General features: G+C 49.5%; 1 protein-coding gene across 2 annotated transcripts in view; it reads right to left on the bottom strand.

The window, feature by feature from the left end:
* Nucleotides 1-22,412, bottom strand: part of SPTB (spectrin beta, erythrocytic) — a 122,666-nt gene that overhangs the window by 28,873 nt on the left and 71,381 nt on the right. For both annotated transcript variants that reach the window (XM_055304504.1, XM_055304505.1), the window contains exons 3-19: nucleotides 21,726-21,877; nucleotides 20,118-20,291; nucleotides 19,060-19,151; nucleotides 18,581-18,661; nucleotides 18,175-18,290; nucleotides 17,638-17,750; nucleotides 16,470-16,657; nucleotides 14,739-14,856; nucleotides 13,931-14,089; nucleotides 12,892-13,194; nucleotides 12,040-12,190; nucleotides 10,045-10,915; nucleotides 8,811-8,948; nucleotides 4,206-4,962; nucleotides 2,827-3,029; nucleotides 2,625-2,715; nucleotides 1,109-1,255 (exon numbers count right to left, since the gene is read on the bottom strand). In XM_055304504.1, the coding sequence (XP_055160479.1) occupies nucleotides 1,109-1,255; nucleotides 2,625-2,715; nucleotides 2,827-3,029; nucleotides 4,206-4,962; nucleotides 8,811-8,948; nucleotides 10,045-10,915; nucleotides 12,040-12,190; nucleotides 12,892-13,194; nucleotides 13,931-14,089; nucleotides 14,739-14,856; nucleotides 16,470-16,657; nucleotides 17,638-17,750; nucleotides 18,175-18,290; nucleotides 18,581-18,661; nucleotides 19,060-19,151; nucleotides 20,118-20,291; nucleotides 21,726-21,877 (3,854 nt within the window). The remainder of the gene's footprint in view (nucleotides 1-1,108; nucleotides 1,256-2,624; nucleotides 2,716-2,826; nucleotides 3,030-4,205; nucleotides 4,963-8,810; nucleotides 8,949-10,044; nucleotides 10,916-12,039; nucleotides 12,191-12,891; nucleotides 13,195-13,930; nucleotides 14,090-14,738; nucleotides 14,857-16,469; nucleotides 16,658-17,637; nucleotides 17,751-18,174; nucleotides 18,291-18,580; nucleotides 18,662-19,059; nucleotides 19,152-20,117; nucleotides 20,292-21,725; nucleotides 21,878-22,412) is intronic.

Genomic DNA, 22,412 nt, shown 5'->3' with positions numbered 1-22,412 from the left:
CCAGAGTTATTTGCAGGAGAAGGTGTGACAGGGAGGGGTGTGTCTGGGGCAAAGGACTCAGGGAGATTGGAGTATGGGGAATTGTTGCAGACCAGGATCAAGTGATGCTAAATTATTTTTTAATAATAAAAAAAAAGATTTAAGATCCATCCAGGTACAACCAACATGGAAAGGACTCTACCCTTTCAGTTGTCTTCTCAGAGGCTGTGCAGTAGCTTTTGGTGACATCTTTTAGTTACTGGGTTTGTCCTATCCAGTTTTCACCTGCATAAATGTACCCTTTTGGGTGGGTACAGTAGGATATGACTTGGGCCTAGAAATATATGTTGCTAATAACAATATTTCCTGGATGCCCAATAAATGCCAAGTACTATCCTAAGTGCTTTAATGTTCACTATTCCCTTGGGTATGTACTGTTACTATCCTCATTTTTCAGATGAAGAAACTGAGGCAAAGGGAGATTGAAGAGTCAAACAGTCTGGCTCAGAGCCTGCATCTTCAAACACTATGGATACTGCCTCATGTAGACCCTATGCCTACTTCTTCCTGGACAGCCACGGCAGGGAAGAGCAAAGGGAATTGATTCCCAGATCTAACACCAGCTACATTTTGACTTGGGCCCTTAAACAAGCCTGTTATAAGGGGGACCCTTGGTTTCCTGTCTATGAGGGGTGGGGAATGACCACTCCCTGATGGTTTTGCCCATCCAAATGATGAAGGCCAATGGTCCCCTGGATCACTCTGCTCATCCCACATATTCCTCACCCTTGGTCAGGACAGTGCTGGGGCCCTGATGAGGATGACAGAAGGCAAACAGTGATAACTGGTGTCCTGGAACTAGATGCTGAGGCACTAACTCAGTACGTCAGTGTCCTGGACTGTCTCCAGACTCAGGTGACCCAGAGGAGGCACCGATTCCAGCCAGGCCTAACAATACTGGATGTACCAGGAACTCAGAAGGGTTGACTACTATTTAGAGAAGTTTTTCACTTCCAGGTTCTATACTGTCCAGCAAGCTTCAGATGGTGTCTATGCCCTGTGTGAATCCCCATTCAGGTAAGCATATCTGAGCAGAGAGCCCGCACCACTTACCACTTGCTTTACTTACTGCATCAATGCTATCTAGCCACTGTTGGTGGGAAGCCAGGTCTGCCATAAATGCCTGGTGTTTCGCCCACTTGTTTTGCAGGTTTCTCGCGTCATCATAGGAGACATCCTGAGATGTTAGCAGCTTGTCATTGATCCAGAGAGTGAGCTGTGGACAGAAAGAGGGAGTTTGAGTGCATCTCTTTGGCCAGGGGCTCAGGCAGGACCTGCTGCCCATCTCGGCTGCAGAAAAAGGCCAAGGAGGGGAAGTATGAATACAGCAGAGTACTACTTTCCAAAACTCTAGGTCCCGAACTCCTGGACAGCAACTTAACCTGTGTTGTTTCAGAGCTAAAATACGAGCACCTGAGTGTCTTCCCTAGTAGAGCATATGCAGTGTGACACAAGGGTATATATGCTTCTCCCCATATTTCCAGGACCTAGGACAGGGCCTGACCTACTGTAGGAATTCAGTGACTGTTTACTGAATGGATAGATAAATCCACCCTTTGGCAGTAGGATGAGAAATAATTAATAAACAGAGAGAAAATGTTATCTGAGGAAGAAGCTAAGGGGCAGATCCTATAATTAACAATGAGGGAAGAACGGTGATGAGCATCCAGCGTTTCCAAGATATCCTGGCAACATCCCAAGCCTGGTTGGTGCCAAGGGCAGAGGTGGATGAGAACAAAGTTGTTTGGGCCGAGAGGAAAGGGATATGAGGATGGGAGAGAGAAAGAAGCCAGAGAAAGCACCATTCCACACAGAAGTACCGCTCATGAAGAGACTCAGGAGTGCAGGTTAAAAATCTTCCTTGCACAGCTCATCCTAGGCTGAGCAAGAACCTTCTCAGCCAGCTCTCCAACCAGGAGGCTTGTTGAGAACACTCTTCTCTACTTTTTGAGACTCTGATTCCTCTGGGCCTGAGTGGGGCAGGACTTTAAATTTAACAAGGGCCAAGACTGGATCCATAATTTACAAAATGGAAATGCTCAAAATTGTTAAGAATTTCAAGATGGCAACCACAGAGCATTAAACCAAGCATGGTGCCCTTCTGAGCACAGGCCCTATATGAATGCACAGGTGGAATGCCCTTGAAGCCAGCCTTGACCAGGGTTCAAGGTGACTTTAATATAGAGAGCCCTTAGGCCACTCTTTGAGAAACCCTGCCCTAGACTAGGCAAATTAAAATTTGTAGATTTTGGGGAAAAATTATAGAATCAAAAATTCTAGAGGATGACCTAAGCTATCAAATACCCAGAGTTCCCCTCATGAAATTCCAGACTCCCAACTTAGAAAGGATCCCTATGGACTTTCTTCTTTTTTTTTTTTTTAGTTTATTTATTTATTTATTTTAGTAATCTCTACACTGAACTTGAGGCTCAAACCCATGACCCCAAGATCAAGAGCTACATGCTCCTCTGACTGAGCCAGCCAGGTGCCTCCCCTTTCTACCTACCACAGACTTTCTACCTCTAGGGCACTTTGCTCCTAGAAGGGAATCTCCTGCAAAGTGGTCTGCCTTCCTAGAGTCTCACCTCCTGGCAGTTCTGGAGGAAGTTCTGGAGCTCCAAGTTGTCTTTTAGAATGACCGAAGCCTCTGAAGCCTTCTCTTTGTTTTTCCTGTGCCTAGAAGGGAAGCCGGAAACCATAGTCACAACAGTGCTAAGCTTGGGGACCTTGCATAACACCACCAGCCCTACCTGGCTCTGGCCCCATGACCCTGGGGGTAGAGAGTACCTGTCCTCAATCAGCTGCACCTTTTCCAGGATCTTGTCTGAGTAGAGGTTTTCATCAGCTACCAGCTTGTTTCCAGAGTCCACAGGACTCAAGACCTTATCTTCGTTGTTCTCCATAGACACCAAGAAATCCTCAAACTTCCGGATTCCAGCTTCTGCAGCCTCTAGGGAGTCTGGGGGCTCCACGTGAGCCAGAGTATATTCCTATTGAAGCAAGTTTTCAGACAAGGCATGAAGACAAGTTGAGAAGGCAGTGAGAAAAAAAAAAGAGAGAGAGAGAGAAGGCAGTGAGGGCACTTGCCAAGCAGAAACACCATGTGCAGCCATCTAGGCTACAGTACAGCATGAATGGTGCCCCCTGGGGTTGTGCAAGGAAGAGGCACTTTAGGCCTTGCACCCCCACTCTCACCCCAGGGGCACCCAATGTACAGTGTGCCTAAAGCCACATGGAAGGGTAACTACTCAGGAAAATTCATATCTCCAGCCTGTAACTGATCCAAGAACAAGGCATAGTTTAGGAAACAGGACTGGAAAAGGCACGTAATAAGGAACAGAGAGGATTTTCCCCCAACTAGTGGCTGGAGAGATTCCCCAAAATGTAGAATTTGAGGATGCAGAGAAAGGGGAGCCCTCTTGTACTACTGGTGGGAATGCAAACTGGTGCAGCCACTCTGGAGAACACTTTAACAGTTCCTCAAAAAGTCAACATTATAGCCAGCATTTGTACTACTAGGTATTTACCCAAAGGATACAAAAATACAGATGTGAAGGGGGACATGCACCCCAATGTTTATAGCAGCATTATCAACAATAGCCAAACTATGGAGAGAGCCCAAGTGTCCACTGATTAATGAATGGATAAAGATGATGTGGTGTATATGCACAATGGGATATTACTCAGCCATCAAAAAGAATGAAATCTAGCCATTTGCAACAATGTGGATGGAGCTAGAGGGTATTATGCTAAGTCAGATAAGTCAGTCAGAAAAAGACAAATACTATATGACCTTACTCATATGTAGAATTTTTAAGGAGGAAAACAGATAAAGGTACAGGAAATGGGAAGAGGAAAAAAAGGAGAAACCAGCCATAAGAGACTCTTAACGATAGAGAACAAACTTAGGGCCAATGGAAGGAGGTGGGTGGGGGATGGGCTAGATGGGGGATGGGGATTATGGAGGGCACTTGTGATGAGCACTGGGTGTTGTATGTAAGTGATGAATCACTGAATTCTATTCCAGAAACTAATATTGTGCTGTATGTTAACAAATTTAAATTAAAAGAATAAGTAGAATTTAGTCTCCGAGGACATTCGTAGGCTCACCAATGCTGTTACCCTAAAAGATAACCCCCCTCCTAACCCTGAATGCCTCTCCCTACCTGATTGCTGAGGATGGCCTCAGCTTGCTTGGCATCTCTCTGGAACTCCTGGAAGCCAAGGCACTGGGCGAGGGAGTGGTTGCGGCTCTCCCACATCCGGCACAGGGCGTCCCAGCCAGAATCCAGGCCTTCTAGCCTCTGGCCCAGGAGCAGGTACTCTGGGTCCGTCTGATCACGGATCACATTCTCCCCAGATGCCTTGACCTGCTGGTAGTCCCCTCGGTGCCCATCAATCTCATCTTTGATGGCCACGTGCTGCTGTAGAAGCTGCTCGGCCTCTGGGAGGGACTCAGGCATGTCCTCAGAAGCCACAGCCTTCTGGGCCATGGACAGCCAGGTCTGGAAGTTATCCAGATGCTGGAGGAAGGCCTGTAGTTGGCTGGCTTCACCCAGTGAGGCTTCCTGTTCCTTCAGGGCTTCCTGCAGTTCCTGCCACAGCTTCTCCACACATGCCTGCCTCTGGCCAATGTCCTCTTTCTGTTCAGGGTGTGATGCCATCAGCTGCTGTGACTCATGCTCCAGGGCACCCACACGGGCTTCGATGGCAGCCACATCGCGCTCCAGCCCCGAAAGCTTCCGTTGGATGGAAATGATGCCCGTCAGGTCCTGGCCCAGGTCCTTTATGGACTGTACCACTTGCATCTTGTCCTCAATCCACTTGCTAGTCTCTTCACAGTCCACACAATAGTTACGCACCCGGAGGGCTGAGTTCACTGCCCCCCGCCGGTCTGATACTATGGTCTGGAATGCTTGCCACCTGCCAAGGAGGACACAGACACCCTCTTTCTTAACACTTTCCACGGGGCATCCCTACCTAGACTCCCGCCAGAGGCTCTCCCCATAGATCCTGCACACTGAAAATCATCTACCCAACAAATTGTGATGAGTAAAATTCACTTATCCAATTTTACCCAAGATGATATAAACTGCCAATCAAATCTTTCCATTAGCAGAGATGTGATTTCAACCATAAGTAAAGGAATGAAAAGGACTCTTAGTTTGGCTCTGTATGTAGCTGAATTTTGGACAAATGCATAACTTCCCCAGATTTTTTTTGAAATGCTGAAAATAATGAGAAAGTTTACATTTATCAACTCAAAAACATAGGGTCCCAGCAGCCCTAGAGGAACCATACAAATAGCCAAAACCATGTTCAAAGTACCCAAGGCCTAAAAAGTCACCTCAGCTCTAAAAGAAAAGGGACCTTATGAAGGAGGAGGAAGAGGAAGAAGGGGGAAGGGGGGAGCTGGGATTATAGCTGAAATGCATAGCATAATCTTAAACTTCAGCTGCAGTGCTTGAATGAAAATGGGAAACATGCAAAGGTCTAGCACATGTCCTGGGTCTGAGGCCGGTCTGCAGCTCTCAGAGCCTCCTCTAAAGAGCTGTGCATCAGCCTGGGCTGAGACCAACAGGGACTGTTTCCTGGGATCCACGTTGACGCTTTCTCTCTCTCTCTCTCTCTCTCTCTCTCTCTCTCTCTCTCTCTCTCCCCCTCTCCCTCTCTCCTTCCCTCCCTTTCTTCCTGTCTTTCAGAGAGAGAGACAACACAGAGAGCACAAGCAGGGGGAGCTGCGGGCAGAGGGAGAGGGGGAAGCAGGCTTGACTGGGCAGGGAACCCAATGTGGGACTTGATCCCAGGACCCTGGGATCACAACCTGAGCTGAAGGCAGATGCTCAACCGACTGAGCCACCCAGGCACCCCAAGTTGACTCATTCTGAGTGACATGTAATATGTAAGCAACATGTAAGCACATAAAAGTGTGCTGAATGCTCATCTGCTGAGCCCATCTTTCCTTATACAGAACACCCACAAGGTATAAGTATTATGTTAGCTTTTGGGAGAATATAGTCATAGCCAGACTTTGCCTTATGGAGTGTATGACTTAGAGAGAAATTAAGACAAGCTCACAAAATAACTATAGTATAAAGTGCTATGTTTAGAGCACATACCAGGAAGAATAGATTAAGGGAACTGGGAGGGTGACAAGGGTGATGGGGGAAGGTTTCATGGTGGCTACCTGAGCTGGATCTCAATAAGCACCTCTCCAGCACTGCTACTGTAGTGATCTATTTAAGGAGGGGGCTCTGAGTAGCTCACTCTTTTCTGTACCTCCAACACCTGGGGGAGGAGGCTGAGGATGTAGGTGAATGGCCTGTCCCCAGGCCAACTCTCACTGAGTGCATTGTGGGTCCTCCTAAGGTGTGACAACAGCTGCTAGACAGGTCTGCAAAGAGAAGTGGGAGATAGGCCGGGGAGAACTGGGAATACCAAGAGAGAGAAGAGCAAGAGCCTAAAGATTTCACATCTTCCCTCCTAGACAGAGAAATCCTTGAGTTCTGGAGAGTTCTGTGCCTCTGTGCAAGAAGCCCCATGGTGATTTTCTCGGTTTTTCCTGGTGTGGCCTCATTGCAGACACCAGCAGAGGCCACAGAGAGGATGGGCTGGGAATGAAGTCTGGTCCCCCCTGCTGCATGGTCTTCCAGGTGGAAGAAGTTGACAGCACCACTCCAGTAGCCCTGGCCAGGCCATGTCAGAACTCCAGGTTTGGTCCTGGGCCCAAGATTATTGAAGAAAATGTTGGTCAACTGGAATGCACACGGTGGAAGGTAATTACTTATTCAGTAAGAGTTTGAATGACTCACATGTGCCAAGCTTGGCAGAAGATATTTCCATTTTGTTCCTGTTCACTCATTCACTAAGCATTTATCATGCAACTGTCATGTGCCTTGTGCCAGGCACTGTCCTAGGCTCTAGAGAGGTAGCAATGAACAAGGCAAAGTGCTTGTTCTCATTTGAGTGGGCAGAGACAAATAAATCCATAATTCATCCAGCAGTGACAAATGCAATGAAAAAATTAAGCAAGGTGATGAGATAGAGGCGCGGGGACAGGTGGGAAGGAGGCAGTGATATTTTCAACTGGGTGGTCATAGAAGGCTTTTCCAGTAAGCTGACATACAAGTTGAGATCTGAATAATGTCAAGGTGTAAGCCATGTGGATATGCAGGAAAAGAATATTTCAAACAGAGGATGCTTATAGTACAGGGAGAAAGAGGACCCCAAACTGGCCTAAAAGAGGGGCTGGGGAGGAGAATTTGCATGCTGGTGGAGAGAACAGTGGAGGCCTGGAGGCAGGACTGTGGGCAAAGGGGAAGAACGGACAGTGGTTTTAAAATATATTTGAAGGGCTCTTGCATGGACGAGGAGTCAATTGGTTTTGATCTCTCTGAAGGGCAGGGCCAGAACCAATGTATACAAATTGCAAGGAGGGAGATTTCCTTCAGTAGAAGGTCAAGTCTTTTAACCAAAAGGAGCTGCCTCCAAATGGGATGGGCTGCATGGTAAAGGGGCGAGCTCCGCTCCCCACCCTGGGAGTCTGTCCAAGACACAGTGGCCTGGGAATACATTTGACTGGACTAGATGACTTCTCAGGTACATTTCAACTCTCAAGAAGACCATCCTGCCATTTCATGCATTTGGTTCTCTCACCTATGGATGGCAAGTGCCTTGACGTATTTCACTCAGGACAGTAGAGGGCTTAGGGATCTGTAAAGATCGTTCTCTGACTATAGCTCATTAAGGCAACAGATACCTGCTGACAAGTCTTACTGTCTCACACATGCAAACACACTCGCATGCCCGCCTGCACACATGCAAATACACACGCACTGCCATTACCTCCAACCCTAAAGAAGGACAAAGAGACATCTTCCTCCTCTGCATAAACCTCAGATTACAGAGGAATCTCCTGAACTACAGTCTCCATCTTCAGATGCTGAGATAATCAGCCCTGTCCTAGTGACTCTGAAGTATCCCTACCCCCCTCCTGCCTCCTGCTGGGCCCCCACCAGAGTCTCTACTGTGCTGATCCTCCCTCTTTTCCCCTACACAACTGGGTCTTCCCTAACTCCACCCCCCAGATTGCTTCAGGCAGAGCAAGATTCAGACCCAAGTGTGGGGAAAGGGGCTGGGGCAATGGGGAGGTGGTGAATATGTGGTACCATGTGTGCAGGGCCCAGGGAACAAATAGGAACATGGCAAGTACTGTCCTCAGAGACCCTTGAGTAACTCACATCAATTATGCCTTGGTCTGAAAGCGAAAGCACCCCCTTTCCAAAAGCTCCTCGGGGCCTGTTTTTTGTTCCAGTCACAAAGCTTGCTCAAGGCTTCCTGCTAATTCTCTTCTTCATTCAAGCCAGCCTCATTATCGATGCTGCATTTTGGCACAGGCTGGAGCTTTCTTTTATGGACAGTACTTAAGAGCTCTCAGAAAGCAATTTTCCATGCCTACGAATGTCTGGGGAAATGTGGCATGAGTACCATATGGCCTGATTCTAACTATGCGTGCACTCAGAACGTCTCCGCCATCACACAGGATACACGCCCCCCTTCCCCCGACCTGAGGCGGCATTCGCAGCTGTGTTCACCACACAGGGCCTTCCCCCTTGTTGCTACAGCTCCACAGTCAGATGGAGACTGTGGCTTAGAAAGACAGGAGCTCTAGGGGGACATGGCACATGTCCTGACTCTTAGGCTCCACCCCAAGGGGGGTGTCAGTTGCCAAGCAAAGGCACCCTCAGCCCCCAGCCCAACCCACACCCCACCTGGCATTCAGGTGGTCCTGGTACTGCTTCACTTCCCCGCTGCGAGGGTGGCCGCTGTCTACCAGGTTGTTGGCAGCAAGGTTCACACCATCGATCTGTGTCATCAAAGTCTTCATCTCCTGGTCCAGGATGTCAAACCTGATATGGAAAGAAAGATGAGGACTGGGGAAGAAGCATGGGCACTTTGCCTACTGCCCAGTCTCTGGAACGTGGGGCTCTTGCTTTCTCCTTCCATTTCCTGAATACATTGGACTGGGTAAGGGGACAGAAAGGAAAAAGATATGCTGACATACCCTATTTTCTGGTTCATGGGTTCAATTTCATGGTTTAGTATTTCTCGGGTCAGGCTAGTAAAGAGCTGGTTGCTTACTACATAGGCCACTGGCTCAATGGAAAGGAACAGAGGAAAGAAGAAGTGTGCGTGTAGGGGGTTTAATCACCACAGAGAATACCTGCCATATTTCCAATTGCCACAGCTGCTGCTCTCGGACCCTAATTCCACTGCTTTGACACCCTGGCCTGAAGGCTACCCTCCCCAACCAGGTCCTCTGTCCTTGGGTAGGAGAAGGGAGAGCTACTGGGGGTACGGGTGTAGTTTGGAAAGCCTTCTGGGATAAAATATCAGGTCCCTCCGGCAACGTAAGCCCACCTGTGCACACTCTGGGCCATGACCGCTCATCCTTCTCAACTCTCTAATTCCATACTTAAGATGCTGGAGGGCCACGTGGATGGGGGGGGTGCTCCCCCCACCTCCGCCCGAGCAATGACAGTAAGGAGAGTGGCCTTGCAGACCGGTGGTTTGCAAACTGGTCCCTGGTCCTTTGGGGTGCTGTGGCCTAGGGACTGCCATAGAAAGCTAGAGCTGGTGGGGTTCTGACTTCTCACCTCCCCCTTAACCAAAGAGCTCCACATTCCTCTGTGTTATAGGTCAGGGGTTCTGTATACAATTCATTTGGACAAAGACTGCTGTGGCTGAAAAGTAAATGACTAACTGGACTAGAAAGATCTCCTTTGCTTTAGTTTAAGGAAGGCCCCATAGGGTAAAGTACCCAAAGCCACAGAGGCTGATTAAAACCTGACTTGGGTGCCTGGCCTCAGCAATAAAGGGCATCCCATCACCTCTCATCCCATCACCTCTGGAGCCTTGCTGACCTAGAGGCTGTTATCACACCAGGCTGAGCTGGAGTGCAGGCTGCACAGCAGGGAGGTAAGGAAGAGAAAGTCAGGCTCTGACCTGTGCTGTGCGACCTCAAGGTCCTCCAGCGTGTCTGGGATTTGCATCTGGGCTAGCCACTTCTCCTTCTCGCCCATCCACAGCTCACAGGCATCTGTCTCCCCAAACACCGTGTACAGGTCCAGGGCATCCTGTAGCCTCTGCTGACGCAGGACTGCCTGGGCCAACACCTGCTGGTAGAGCTCCTGGAGGGCCTGCAGCCGGTTTGTCACATCTGGAGAATCCCGAAACTCTTGGGGGAAGCCCTGAGCCTGCTGTTCTAGATGCTCCATCACCCCATGGCTCTCCTCCAGTTCCTCCAGGAAGTCCTTGTGCTTCTTCCCCAGGGCCCGTGTGGCCCCCTCATCCTGCCCCACATCTTCGCCTGAGAGCAGCCGGTGGGCATCTTGCAGCCAGGCCTTGAGGTCGTCAGCATCACCCTGGAACTGGAAGAAGTTCTCAGCGTCCTGGAGGTTCTTCTTGCGAAAGGCAGCCAGCTCCTTCAGCTGGTCCCACTGGGCAGACACCTCCTTGATCCGGACCTCGATCTGTGGGTACCCAAACTGCTTCCGTGCGACCATGCCCTCTGCCTCCTGGAAGATCTGCCCCAGGTGGGTGTCTAGCCCTCGGAGCTCATCCTCAAAGGCCTTATGCTTACGTTGTAGGATGAGCACGCTTGTCAGGTCCTTGCCATAGTCTAGGGAAGAGTAGATCTGCTCTTTCTCCTTGATCCAGCTCTCGGCCTCATCCATCTCCCAGAAGAACTTCCAGAGCCGCTTAGACTGCTCCAGCTGGGCCTTCCGCCCAGCTGCCATGTTGCTTAGCTCCTCAAAGCACTGTTCCAGGTGGCTGACACGGTCCTGGATAACCTGGGGGTCACAAGGCTGGTACCCTGGGGGGAATGAGAAAAAGGAAGACAAAAGAGGTAAGGGCTTTGTTTGTGGGCAAGCTTCAGATTAGCTGCCAGGCTAGAACCACATGATCTAGAACCCACCATCTCACTGGGGCTTTGGGATTGCATACAGGGGGGCCCAGTTGCTTGGAGGGCAGGAGAGATTCTTCATAATTAAGTTCCACTAACATTTCATGAGTAAATTGGGCCAGCTCTCAGTAGAAATGCACAACGTGAAATTATTTTTTAAAAGGCCCAGACACAGGGGTACCTGAGTGGCATAGTCATTTGGGTTCAGATCATGATCTCAGGGTCGTGAAATTAAGCCCCATGGTGGGCTATGCGCTCTGCACAGAGTCTGCTTAAAACCTCTTTCCCTCTCTTTCTGCCCGTCCCCCTGATGTATCTCTTTCTCAAATAAATAATCTAAAATAAAATAATCTAAAATGAAATGAAATGAATAAAATAAAATAAAATAAATAAAATAGCCCTGGGGTGCCTAGGTGGCTCAGTGGTTGAGTGTCTGTCTTTGGCTTGTGTATGATCCCCGGGGTCCTGGGATCGAGTTCCGCATCAGGCTCCCCAGAGGGAGCCTGCTTCTCACTCTGCATCTCTCATGAATAAACAAATAAAATCTTTAAAAAATAAATAAAATGGCCCAGACACAAATTTCAAGTTGACTCTTCAAAGAGGCAACAGGGTGTTTTATTTAAGAGCCAGAGCTAGAGGAGCACCTTGTTGGTTGGCTCAGGTGGAGGAGTGTGGGACTCTTGATTCTCGGTCATGAGTTTGAGCCCCACATTGGGTGTAGAGATTAAACAAATAAAGCTTTATTTTTTTAAAAAATAAAGAAATCCAAACCAAAGCTAGCAATCCCTGTTCTCTGTTCTATCTTGAACTGGCAGAGTGAATGAAAGGCAGATGAAGCGTTATTGGTGATTATAAACACCTAATTATAGATTACTAAAGCAGCTGCCTGCTCTCCGGAGAATTTTGCTATCCTTCAAACTTCTTCCTTGCACCATTAGGTGATGGAGGAAGCAGAACTCTAAAGCTAGGAGATTTATCCAAGCCGGTGTGCCAGAATGCTGAGCCAGAGGTTGGGGAGAAATCTGTGGCCTCACCTTTCTCCTCAGCAAACTGCCGGGTGGCTGCGGTGATGGCTTTCACTTTGTCCCCTTGGATGGCGATGTCAGCTTCCATCAGCTTGTGCTTCTGTAGCAGGTCCTCAACCTCCAACAAGTGTTTCCCGAACTCGGCAGACAAGAGGTGAGCCTATCAAAGAAGACAGACCAGGTAGAGGGGACGAGGAGAGGTGAAGGCACATACCTGCTAGGGGAGGGAATGTCTGGGCCTGGGAGTCAGATGTAGCCAAAAAATGGTTGCCGCTCAGCATGGAAGCTATAGAGCAGGACTTCCTCCTGGAAGTGCCTTTCAGAATCATGCATGGAACGTTTTTCAGAAGCTGAAGCCTCACACTAGATCTCTTGCATCTGTCTCAAGTTTTGGAGCCTGGACATGTGTATTTTTAGAAAACTCCATGATCGGCTTACTGTGCATCTTTGGTGAGACCTACTGCAGTGGAGGGAGAGGAGGTTCAGACTTCTTGATTGCCCCTATGCTGGGAGGTCTGGATTCTAGCCAGACTCAAACTGTGACTACTCAGAGCCTGATTCTCCAGGCTCCTGATTCATGTCTATAACTTCTAGGTCCTGTGGGTTGGCACCTGAGCTACCACGAACCTAAGACGTCTTGATCACCCAAAATACAGTGGACCTGGGCTGGTGACCTGCCTGGAGCAGAGGGAGCCAAGCAGTCAATAGGGGGATGCAGCCAGACATGGTACTGCCTCTGTTTCTCCATTGTGGCTCAGGGATGTGCTTGGCTGGGAGGCATCTAAGGAAGCATAGCTCACTGCAGGGCCAGCACTGAGGTAGGCCTGGGGCCGCGGGGGATGGGCAGCCTCTGGGGCCCACCTTGATCTCATCCATCCAGTCAATGCTGTGCAGCATGTCCTGGAAGAGCTTTTGCAGGGCCAGGGTCATCTCGAGTCTCTGGCGCCGGGTCCTCAGAAGCTCCTGTAGATAGTTCCACAGGCGCAGGATGTTGTCCTTGCGGGCAGTGATGCGTTTCTGGTCGTGGTAATTCTCCTTTTCCAGCTCCTGGGCCAAGTCCTCCAGAGCCTTCACCCGCTCCTCATAAGCAGCCGTGTCGGTCTCGATGGCCTCGTGTTTCTTTTTGGCGGCCTCCACAGCTGCCAGATCATACCCAAAGTTGTCCTGCCCCATAGGGAGAAAAGCAGGCAACCCAGTCAGGCTCCCCATGGCTAGTCCCTTCACAGAGAAATGGCAGGTCCCTTCAGAACAACTGCTCCATGGGAAAACCCATTCCCAGGAAGTTTGTTCTGCTGTCTTTTCAGCCTGTCTTACAGAGCCAAGTTCCAAAGACTAAATGTCTTGCAAGAACCTTTAAAAGAAGCTCATAAGTTTGTTCACCAGGCCATACTTGTAAGTTTGCTGTGTGTAAATTATTCATAGAGCCCTTTCACAGCCTGCGGGCACTCACCACCCTGTCTTGAAAGGACCTGCCCAATTCTGGGCAGGAAGGGGCTGCATCTCACTCAGAGCCCCACAGTTGTAAATAAATGGCTCAGCCCCGTGCTATTGGGGGTGCATGCACAACTCTCCAATTCTATTAGAACACTGGTTTTCCCCTTCCTGGACAACGTTTGAGTCCAAACTCTAATGGTCAGCCCACTACTTTTCCGGGGCATCAGCTGTGGGATCAATTTTTAGTTAGTGAAATATGACCGTGGCCCTAGCGGCCAGAGTCCATGGAAAGTTCTTCCTCAAATGTGAATCCGGATCTACCTAATCATGGGGGGCAGGGCTGCGAGGCCCGTGGAGAGGCTTATCCTGCTGCCGCTGGGAGGCCAGCTGGGTCTCCAGCCTCAGGTGACCGCTGGGGGCTCCAGAACGCTTCTGCCCCCGCCATGGCCAGTGCATCTCCCACTACCTGAACCACAAGGCGCTGGTTCTCATTGAGCCACGTCTCTCTCATGGCGGCCTTTCGGTCGAAGCGCCGGGCCAGTTGTTCCAGCTTCTCTTGCCGAATGAGCTCATGTCTCAGGGCCAACTCCCGCTGATACTCGGCCTCCTCCAGGCTTTCCCAGGCCTGTGTGAGGGACAGAGGAGAATTCATGGAGTGCAGGGGGAACACCTGGGTTTGGGGCTTCTGCCTCTTTTGCCCAACACTGAGTGATTTCAGGAATCTAGGCAGAGCCTGAAGTTCAGAATCTTTTGGTTACCGAAGATTTGGGGAGCATTGGTCCTGACCTCCCAGTCCCCTCCTCCTCTAAACCTGCCTTAGATACTCTTGGCCTAATGTTAGTTACTGTTACTTGTACTCTGTGGGTGTTCAGTAAATTCTCACTGACTAAATGGCTGGTTTCATTCTGTTAGAATGCCCAAGTCGTGCTAAGCCTCCAAACCTCTGAAATATCAGAAGGCATTTCCCTTCTGTTATAAGTAGTTAACATTCATTCTATAGTCAGTGAAACTCAAGAAGCTATAGAGACTAAGCTATAAAACTGGCTCGAAAAAATGACTCTGGGCATCTGAGCAGGGGGCTGAATTAATGGACAATGGGTAGAGTTGAACCTCTCAGAACTGGGTTCAGAGAGTACCCCTAACTAGCCAGCCTGTGTAGTTAATAACACGATAGAAAGTGGCTTGGCTTAGCCCTGTCCAGTGACCATTCTCCACACCCTTATCAGAAACTCAGCCAACCCGCTGGCAATGCATAATGGAAAACACTGCTGTACCCGGTTGATGTCAGACACAAGTTTCCCATCATGAGGTGTATACACTTTCTGATTGTTGGCTCTCATCCGTGACTGGATGGTAAAAAGCAGGACTTCCAGGTTCCCCTTCTCCTGAAACCTGTTGAGAAAACCAGAGGTAGGGAGATTAGCGTCGAGGTCCCCACAGCCAAATTTTTTGCTAAAGCCAACATGAAACTCTGGCATCTTGGAGCTTGGATAGAAAAACATTTTTTCCTTGAAAAACAAAAAGTAAAGAGATATACAGGTTTACTTACCTGTTAAGACATCTATCATCCTCACCAACTGTGATCTACTAAGGGTTAAGTCTTTATAATACAAACCAGAAAAAAACACAACAGCCACCCTAATGTTTGCTTATCATTTGTTTCCACAGGGGAATGGCTAACCAGAGTATTCTAGTAATTCCTGCGGATACCAAGAGTTTTGCCAACTGACACCAAAAAACACTCTTCACTGTTCTGCAGACAATGAAGGTGTCTGACTAGCTCTTTAGTCAGTTTCTTATTGAGTGAGTCAATGAAGCCTTAGAAGTAGCATTATCCACATAAGAACATATTGTATTGAAAGCAACTTCCAACTGAGTACTACTGAGCCAGCCCTCCGGACAAGTCCTAAAGGCCAGATGCTTCTGAGGGGAGAGGAAAGGCTGGGCTCCAGGAGGATAGCAGGTGCAGGTGAGAACTGGCAGCATGGTGAATATCTGGAACCCAGGGTCTAAGCTGAAGGTAACTGCATACTTTTACATTTTCACATGTACACAAGTATCTACCCACTTCTGCATCTTCCATGTGGCAGTTGAAGATTGGCTGTCAACAAAGTCCCTACCCCAAGACCAGCCTGGCAGAGCTGACCCCTCACAGTCATTTTAAGAGAGCTGTGGCCCGGGAGCGCCATCTACTTAGCCAAGAGACAGCATCCCTGCGGTGCATGGCCGGAGAGAAGCACAGGGGAGGTTATCTGTATTAAATTTAGGACTTTAAAAATGGGTTAGTGTCAGGCCAGAAACCAGATACTTGTTTATAGTACGTTCTAGACTCTGTGTCTTACCTTTCCCTGTTTGAGTCATGAATGAAGAGTGTGGGAAGGGAAGGAAGGAACAAGGCAGAGGGTACTATCAGTGAACTAGAAATCTGTTTCAGAAGAACTGGACAAGCTGATGACAGGTGAGCTGGAATGCCTCCTCTGTGTGTATGCATGTGCATGTTTCTATGGGAATGTCTACATGCGTGGGCATGCATGGGTGTGTCTGTGCATGTGTGTGTGCACATGTGCACAGACCCTGAACATACTGGGTTGAAGCGGAGGTCCCAAGAGGCAGGATTAATGCTCTGTTGATGAGCAGTGACAGATGGGAGAGAAACAGGAGGTACCTGAGATCAACAAGACCCCACACAGAGAGCTCCAGGACTGAGAATATAGAGGTCATTACCAGATAACAAATGCACAGCTCAGTCTACAGAGAAGAGAGAAACTTTCCAGCACTTTCTCCTTCTTTGGCTATGAGTTGAGGGTTACTCATTGATGCCCATTTCCTAGAGCCTGATGACTTAGGAGCAAGAAAGGAAGGTGGGGATGACATACATGACAGATGTGAAGCTCTCTAGCCTCTAGGATATACTTCCTGGACATAGTTCTCAAGGCCCAGGGCTCTACCTTTAGCAATCAGTTTCTTAGCCTGAATGCCCATCTTCCCAGAGCCAAGGCCCTTACTTGGGTGGCTTCTCCACAGTGCGGTAGGTGCTGAAGGCCTGTAGTTGTTGTTGGACGCCCGTCAGGGAGTTGGCAAACTTGCGGCTGTTCAGGACAACGATGGTCTGCTCAATCCAGGTGAGCAGGTCTGAGGCCAGCCCACTGTATTTTTCAATCATCTTCTCGGTCTCAATGGCATGGTCAATTACCTAGGGAATCACTTTATTACTTATTTTTTAAAAAATGTTTTATTAATTTATTTGACAGAGAGAGCATAAGCAGGGGGAGCTGCAGGCAGAGGAAGAAGCAGGCTCCCCACTGAGCAAGGAGCCTGATGAAGGACTCAATCGCAGGACCCTGAGCTGAAGGCAGATGCTTAACTGACTCAGTCACCCAAGTGCCCTTATTACTTATTCTTATCAGAAGAGCAATGATACCAATAGAGGCCACCAGGGGGGCCACAATTAAGGTGGCCCTCCTCTCCAGCCCTGGAGTGTTCCAGATTGGGTTTGTTCCCTGAGCTCAAAAACATTGCCAAGGCAGGAGGAGTGGACTGGAAGTGGACTGGCAACATTAGTAGGAAGCTGGCTCTGCTAGGGTTCAGGGGCAGCTCCACCCTTCCCCTAACCCTATAAAAGACTGACTGGTAAGCTTGCTATGCCAGGGCATCAGCCACTAGAAAGGCCAAAATCTTGTTTATTTTTAAATGCATTATTAGGAATCCAGGGCTTCTAGGCACCATCTTTGCTGAACACCAGGCATAAAAATACAATTGAGAAATAGTCTCTACCCTTCGGGAGCAGTGGACCAGCAGGGGAGAAAGGAATTAGGCATGAAGGTCTGTACAGTATAGTGGGTTCCTGATATACCACAGAAGCTAAGAGGCCCAGAACCATAATAAACCAACATATAAAAGCCCATCGTGTCCCATGGAAATGTTCATGAGATGTGGAAGATGTGCTCAGAGCTGCAGGCTAGGACATTTTTCAGGACAGACTATCAACTTGCTTTGGAATTGAAGTTGGGAGCCATTACCTTGGCAGAGCCTGGCTTCAGAGAAGTTGGTAGGGAGTGATCTATAGCCCCCACTGCAGCAGGGGCCCAGATACACAGCTCTTAGGATGGAAAAGGAGCATCTCAGCATGGCAAACAGGGAAACAAGGTGACACTGGCTGTGAAAGCTCTGTACCTTGCCGACGCGCTTGCCCTCCACTGCCAGCACCTTCATTTTGGAGAAGTAGTGGTAAAATGCCACCACATAGGTAATAATGGATTTCTCATCAGGATTTTCCGTGAAGACATCTGCAAGGGGATAGGGTGTGTGGTCAGGACCCAAATGGAAGCTAGAGATGTCAGAGGGTTTATCTCCCTGTTCCTCCACCATGAAATTCAGCTCCAGGCATCAAGTGACAACCCAAGGGTGACAATGAGTGTCTGTGATTTTAGTGAGAGGATGAAATCCATATTAGGACCACAGGGAGAGAAAGAAAGATCGAAAGACTACAAATGGGCCACTGGTTGGGCCAGGAGAGTGTCAGGAGCTGCCTTGGATCTGAAGAGCAGGCCCGGAACAGAGTGCTGGCCTAGCCACTGGCCCCTCGTTGTGTCCGCGGCCGGCTGGGCACAGGGCCTACGCTCCTCCAGGTGCCCTGTCAGTCTGGGGCTCCCTCCAGTATGAACACTACCTCCCGTCACAGCAGCGAAGGGCTGGGCAGGTGCAGCTCACCTTCAGGGTCGAGAAGTGGGATGATGCCTAGCTGACGCTCAGCCACGTCGAATGCATGCTCTAGGTTGTGTCGTGCATTGGAGTCCTTCAGCTTGTCGAAGTCAATCAGGTCAGGCCTGGGGGCACAAGGCCAGATGGCTAAGAGGCGGTGGCCATGGCATCCCCCACCTACAGGGCAGCCCCGGCATGAAGCAGACACTGGACAGACAGCTGGGGAGAAGTGAAAGGAGGAGACAGAAGCAGGGGAAGGGCAGCTGTGAGCACCAGAATGTGGGGAAGGGGCAGAGGGCATGCCTGGAATTTCCAGGAGGCAGGGAGGCTGAGGATGAGAGGAAGGACCAGGCGTTGTCAGCAATGTATCCAAACAGCGCAGGGGTCCTATCCTCGGCCCTCTCCTCCCCCTTACCGGTGCTTGTGTATCAGGGCGTTAAAGGCCAGGCCATCCTTCCAGCTTGAGGTGAAGTTGGTGACATTGACCTGGGGGTAGCTGCACCCAAGAGAAACATTAAGACCTAAGAAAAGATTATTCTGGAGTCCCTGAAAGTGTATGAACTGAGGGACCAAGGCACTGGAGAGAAACAGATCTGTCCCTTCTCGAGCCCCCTTCAATCGCAGACAGCAGCTAAGTCACATGAAGAGACTCCTCCATAAGGTGGGCCCAAGAGACTCACACCCACCGACACCACAGTCTGAGCCAGGCAACTCTAGAAAGGAATCCTGAATTCCAGGCCTCCAATAATCATGTCAGGACAGATTCTGTATCAGTTAGGCCAAAGCTGCTAGTGTTCTGGGCGATGGTGTGCATTTCTCTTGGCTATGGCAGTACTTGGGGGAAAGCAAGGGGGTAGTGGGGAATGTAGTCATTAACTGGTTCCCAGGGCATACCCTGCTGTCTTCATCTGACACCACAACAGCAACGCATCCTTGGCCGAGCGCGTCTCACGACCCTCCTGAGTTTGCACAATAATGTCCTGAATCTAGGGGTGCGGGAACAAGAGAGGGGGGAATTAGATGTGCATCTGGCTCCATGCCTTTCTGCTCTCCCTGGGAAGCTTCCTCCCTCTCTCTTCCTTCTTAGCCACCTGTCTGCACTGCCAGCCCTGCAGCAACACCATGGTTTAAGGTCCTGGGTCCCGGTGGCCCGTTCCCCCGCCTTAGTTCACTGCATTAGGACAGGGACAGCCTCCTCATGTCAGAGGAGACAGCTCTAGCTCGATGACTCATGGGATACTGACAAGAAACAAGATGCCCCAAATCCTCCTCTGAAGAACAATGCCCTGCAAGGGACAACAGGAATACTGAAGGTATTGGATTTTGATTAGAAGCTCCTCTTGCCTTTTCATTCTCCTCAATTCTGCTGTTACCACTGTTTACTGTACGCACCCGAGACCCCCTGGATGAGCTCTTTGGTCTGCGAGTTGTGTGCTATCTTCTTCCTCCCTGCCCTTGGGACTAGATTCTTCCTATCCCCAAGCCAGCAACTGGAAGGCCCTGCTTTCCTTCCCTCACACTTTCTAAATTTCCTTACAAGTAACGGACCTTGAATTTCAGGGTGGGAAGGGAAAGGTTTCTGATTGAAAACCGTGATATAGATCTTCTGTACTGTTTTGGCAACTTCTGAATCGAACTATCTTAAAAAAAAAAGTGACACATGTTGACATGTTGTGGGAAAGAGACAAAAGCAGATCCCCCAGCCAGACATCATCTCAGCTTCTAATTTCTATCTTCTCCCTGAAAAGACTAGACTGCTGTCCGAACTCACTCTGCATCTGTGAGCCATCACTGCAAAGGATGGTTACTTCTTCCTTCCTCCTACAGGTTCTGAGCCTCCCAGAATGTGCACAAACACTCACACTCCATTCACCATTTTATAAGATTCCTAAGCCCTGCCTGGCCCAGGGAGGCTCCCTGTACTCCCTCTGCCCCGCTCCCCCAGAACTCACCTGGAAGCGAAGGATGATGGTCCAGATGAGGCCCAGGACGAGGCGATGGTTGCCGTCCACAATGTCATGGGAGCCCATGTTTTCCAGGTGCACCCTCTGCTCCTTGAGGAACTGGAGGGCCTTATCTACATTCTCCAGGCAGTGAATGCGCATCTTTCCCTTCGTGGGCTTTGGCTGGGGGACAGTATTGGTTCCGTGGGCATGGAGGAATGTCATGGTCACCCCAGAGGTAACTGTAGCCTGGGCCAACTCCTGTCATCAGCACACACCCTCCACCCTCCTGGCCAAACTCCAGCTCTCACACTCACTGCTTGACACTCTTCAACCCCATCCTTTCTGCAAAGTTCAGAGGTTCCCCCTTCCCTGAGCACCCACAGCTCTGCAACTGGGCTGCATCAGTGCTATTTCTGGGTCTGAACGGGTAATAAATGACATTCAAAAGCCCTGACACAACAAATAGTTAACTGAGTACTTACTATGTGCCAGGCACAGTTCTAAGAACTATGAACTGCTGGTTGGTGATAAGAGGGGCTTTCTGTTGAGTGATTGATAATGGGGTCCATCCCATCAGCCAGCCTCTGCCCTTCCCACCCCTGAATGGCCCCAGTCAGAACTTAAGGGAGCCACCACTGAGGAGGAACCACATCATGTGAAGGGTTCCCAGTGGTAACTCTTCCTAGTGGTCTTTCAATACAGGATAAGGCACAGCAGCCTGGAGTTGAAAAAGCAACAGAAGAATGTGGTACATTTTCATTCAAACCCTGAAGATCTTAGTATTTCATCAGGTACAGGTATCACTTATACTTAGGGGAAACAAGGAAAAGAAGGTCCTGACTGATAGAACCAAGGTCATAATAGAAGTAACTAAGCAGGGCAGCCCCGATGGCCCAGCGGTTTGGCACCGCCTTCAGCCCGGGGTATGATCCTGGAGACCTGGGATCGAGTCCCGTGTCAGGCTCCCTGCATGGAGCCTGCTTCTCCCTCTGCCTGTGTCTCTGCCTCTCTGCCTCCACTCCCTCTCTGTGTCTGTCATGAATAAATAAAAATAAAATCTTAAAAAAAAAAAGTAACTAAGCAAAACTGGAACCTTAATCTGGTTCTCCCTCAGGGGCAACATTACTGCATAGTGGGTCACAACTGAGTGGGCCTACATAAATTTCCACTTGTAAGAGTGACAGAATACATAGGAAAATATCTTCCATGCTTTTCTCTTGGTTTCAAGAAGGATGCAAATTTCTCCAGCTGGGTTACAGAATCCATTCCAGACTGCATGAGGAGGCTGGGTGGGTGGGGGGGGTCCGCTGCAGGCCAGACACAGATGCCTAGGCCCCAAGTGGAGAACTCAAGAGCTCTGTGTGGCTTTTGGGAGAAGCATGAAGAGGTGGGAATGGCCAAGAAACAATAAAGTCTGGTAAGAGGTCAGAGAACTCAGTAAGCCACACGGACATCTCACATCAGGAAGTAACAAAACCTTCCAAAAGAACAGGGAGAAACCTTGAAAGGCAGTGAGAAATGGAAATACCCCAGATGATGTCTTTTCTAAAGAGGAGACATAGCACCAGCCACGGGATTCAGGGAAAGGGGCCACAGCACAGAGAAGGACTTTACCAGGATCTCTCCGGAAAGCACCTCCAGCAGCTTGATGAGCATCCTTCCATCCCGCAGGTCCTTGTAGAGGTCAGTGATGCGGCAGGGCACACGAGCCAGGTTCGAGTTCACCCATTTTGTGAAGGTCTTCTTCTGAACAACTTCCCGTTCATCTGAGTGAGGAGCAGAGTCTTGGGTGAGGTGGCCAAGACTGGCAGTGTCAATGTGACATGTGACACATGGAGCTGAAGGGTTTTCTCTTAATCCCAGGACCCCCCAATCCTTGGCAGAGAGGGTTGAAGTATCTATTCCACCCCCTTCCTAGGAACATTTGTGATCAGAGTATAGCCCTTGGGCAACATGAGTCCATGTACCATGACTGGAGCAATGAAGAGATAGCTTCCACCACCACATTCTGTACACAGTGGCTATGTGCCTCTAATTCAGCCACCTATTTCCTGTACCTGGCAGAACGCTCTGTCCCACTGTACCAGCAAGCTCAGATTCCAATGCAAGGTTCACCCATCTATCTATCCAACAAACATTATTTCTGCCTAGAATGGTCTCTCTTGCCCATCCACTCTACCCCACCCCTTCCACCTAACTCCTATTTGTCCTGTAGGAGTCAGTGCTTCTCTAAAAAGCTTACCCTGACCCCTTGGCTAGGTTAGGCCTCCCTGTGTGTGCCCTGACCCCTGCATATGCATT

This window comes from Nyctereutes procyonoides, unplaced genomic scaffold, assembly GCF_905146905.1.
Source record: "Nyctereutes procyonoides isolate TBG_1078 unplaced genomic scaffold, NYPRO_anot_genome, whole genome shotgun sequence".
Taxonomy (NCBI): domain Eukaryota; kingdom Metazoa; phylum Chordata; class Mammalia; order Carnivora; family Canidae; genus Nyctereutes; species Nyctereutes procyonoides.
This window is presented reverse-complemented; position numbering and strand designations above follow the sequence as displayed.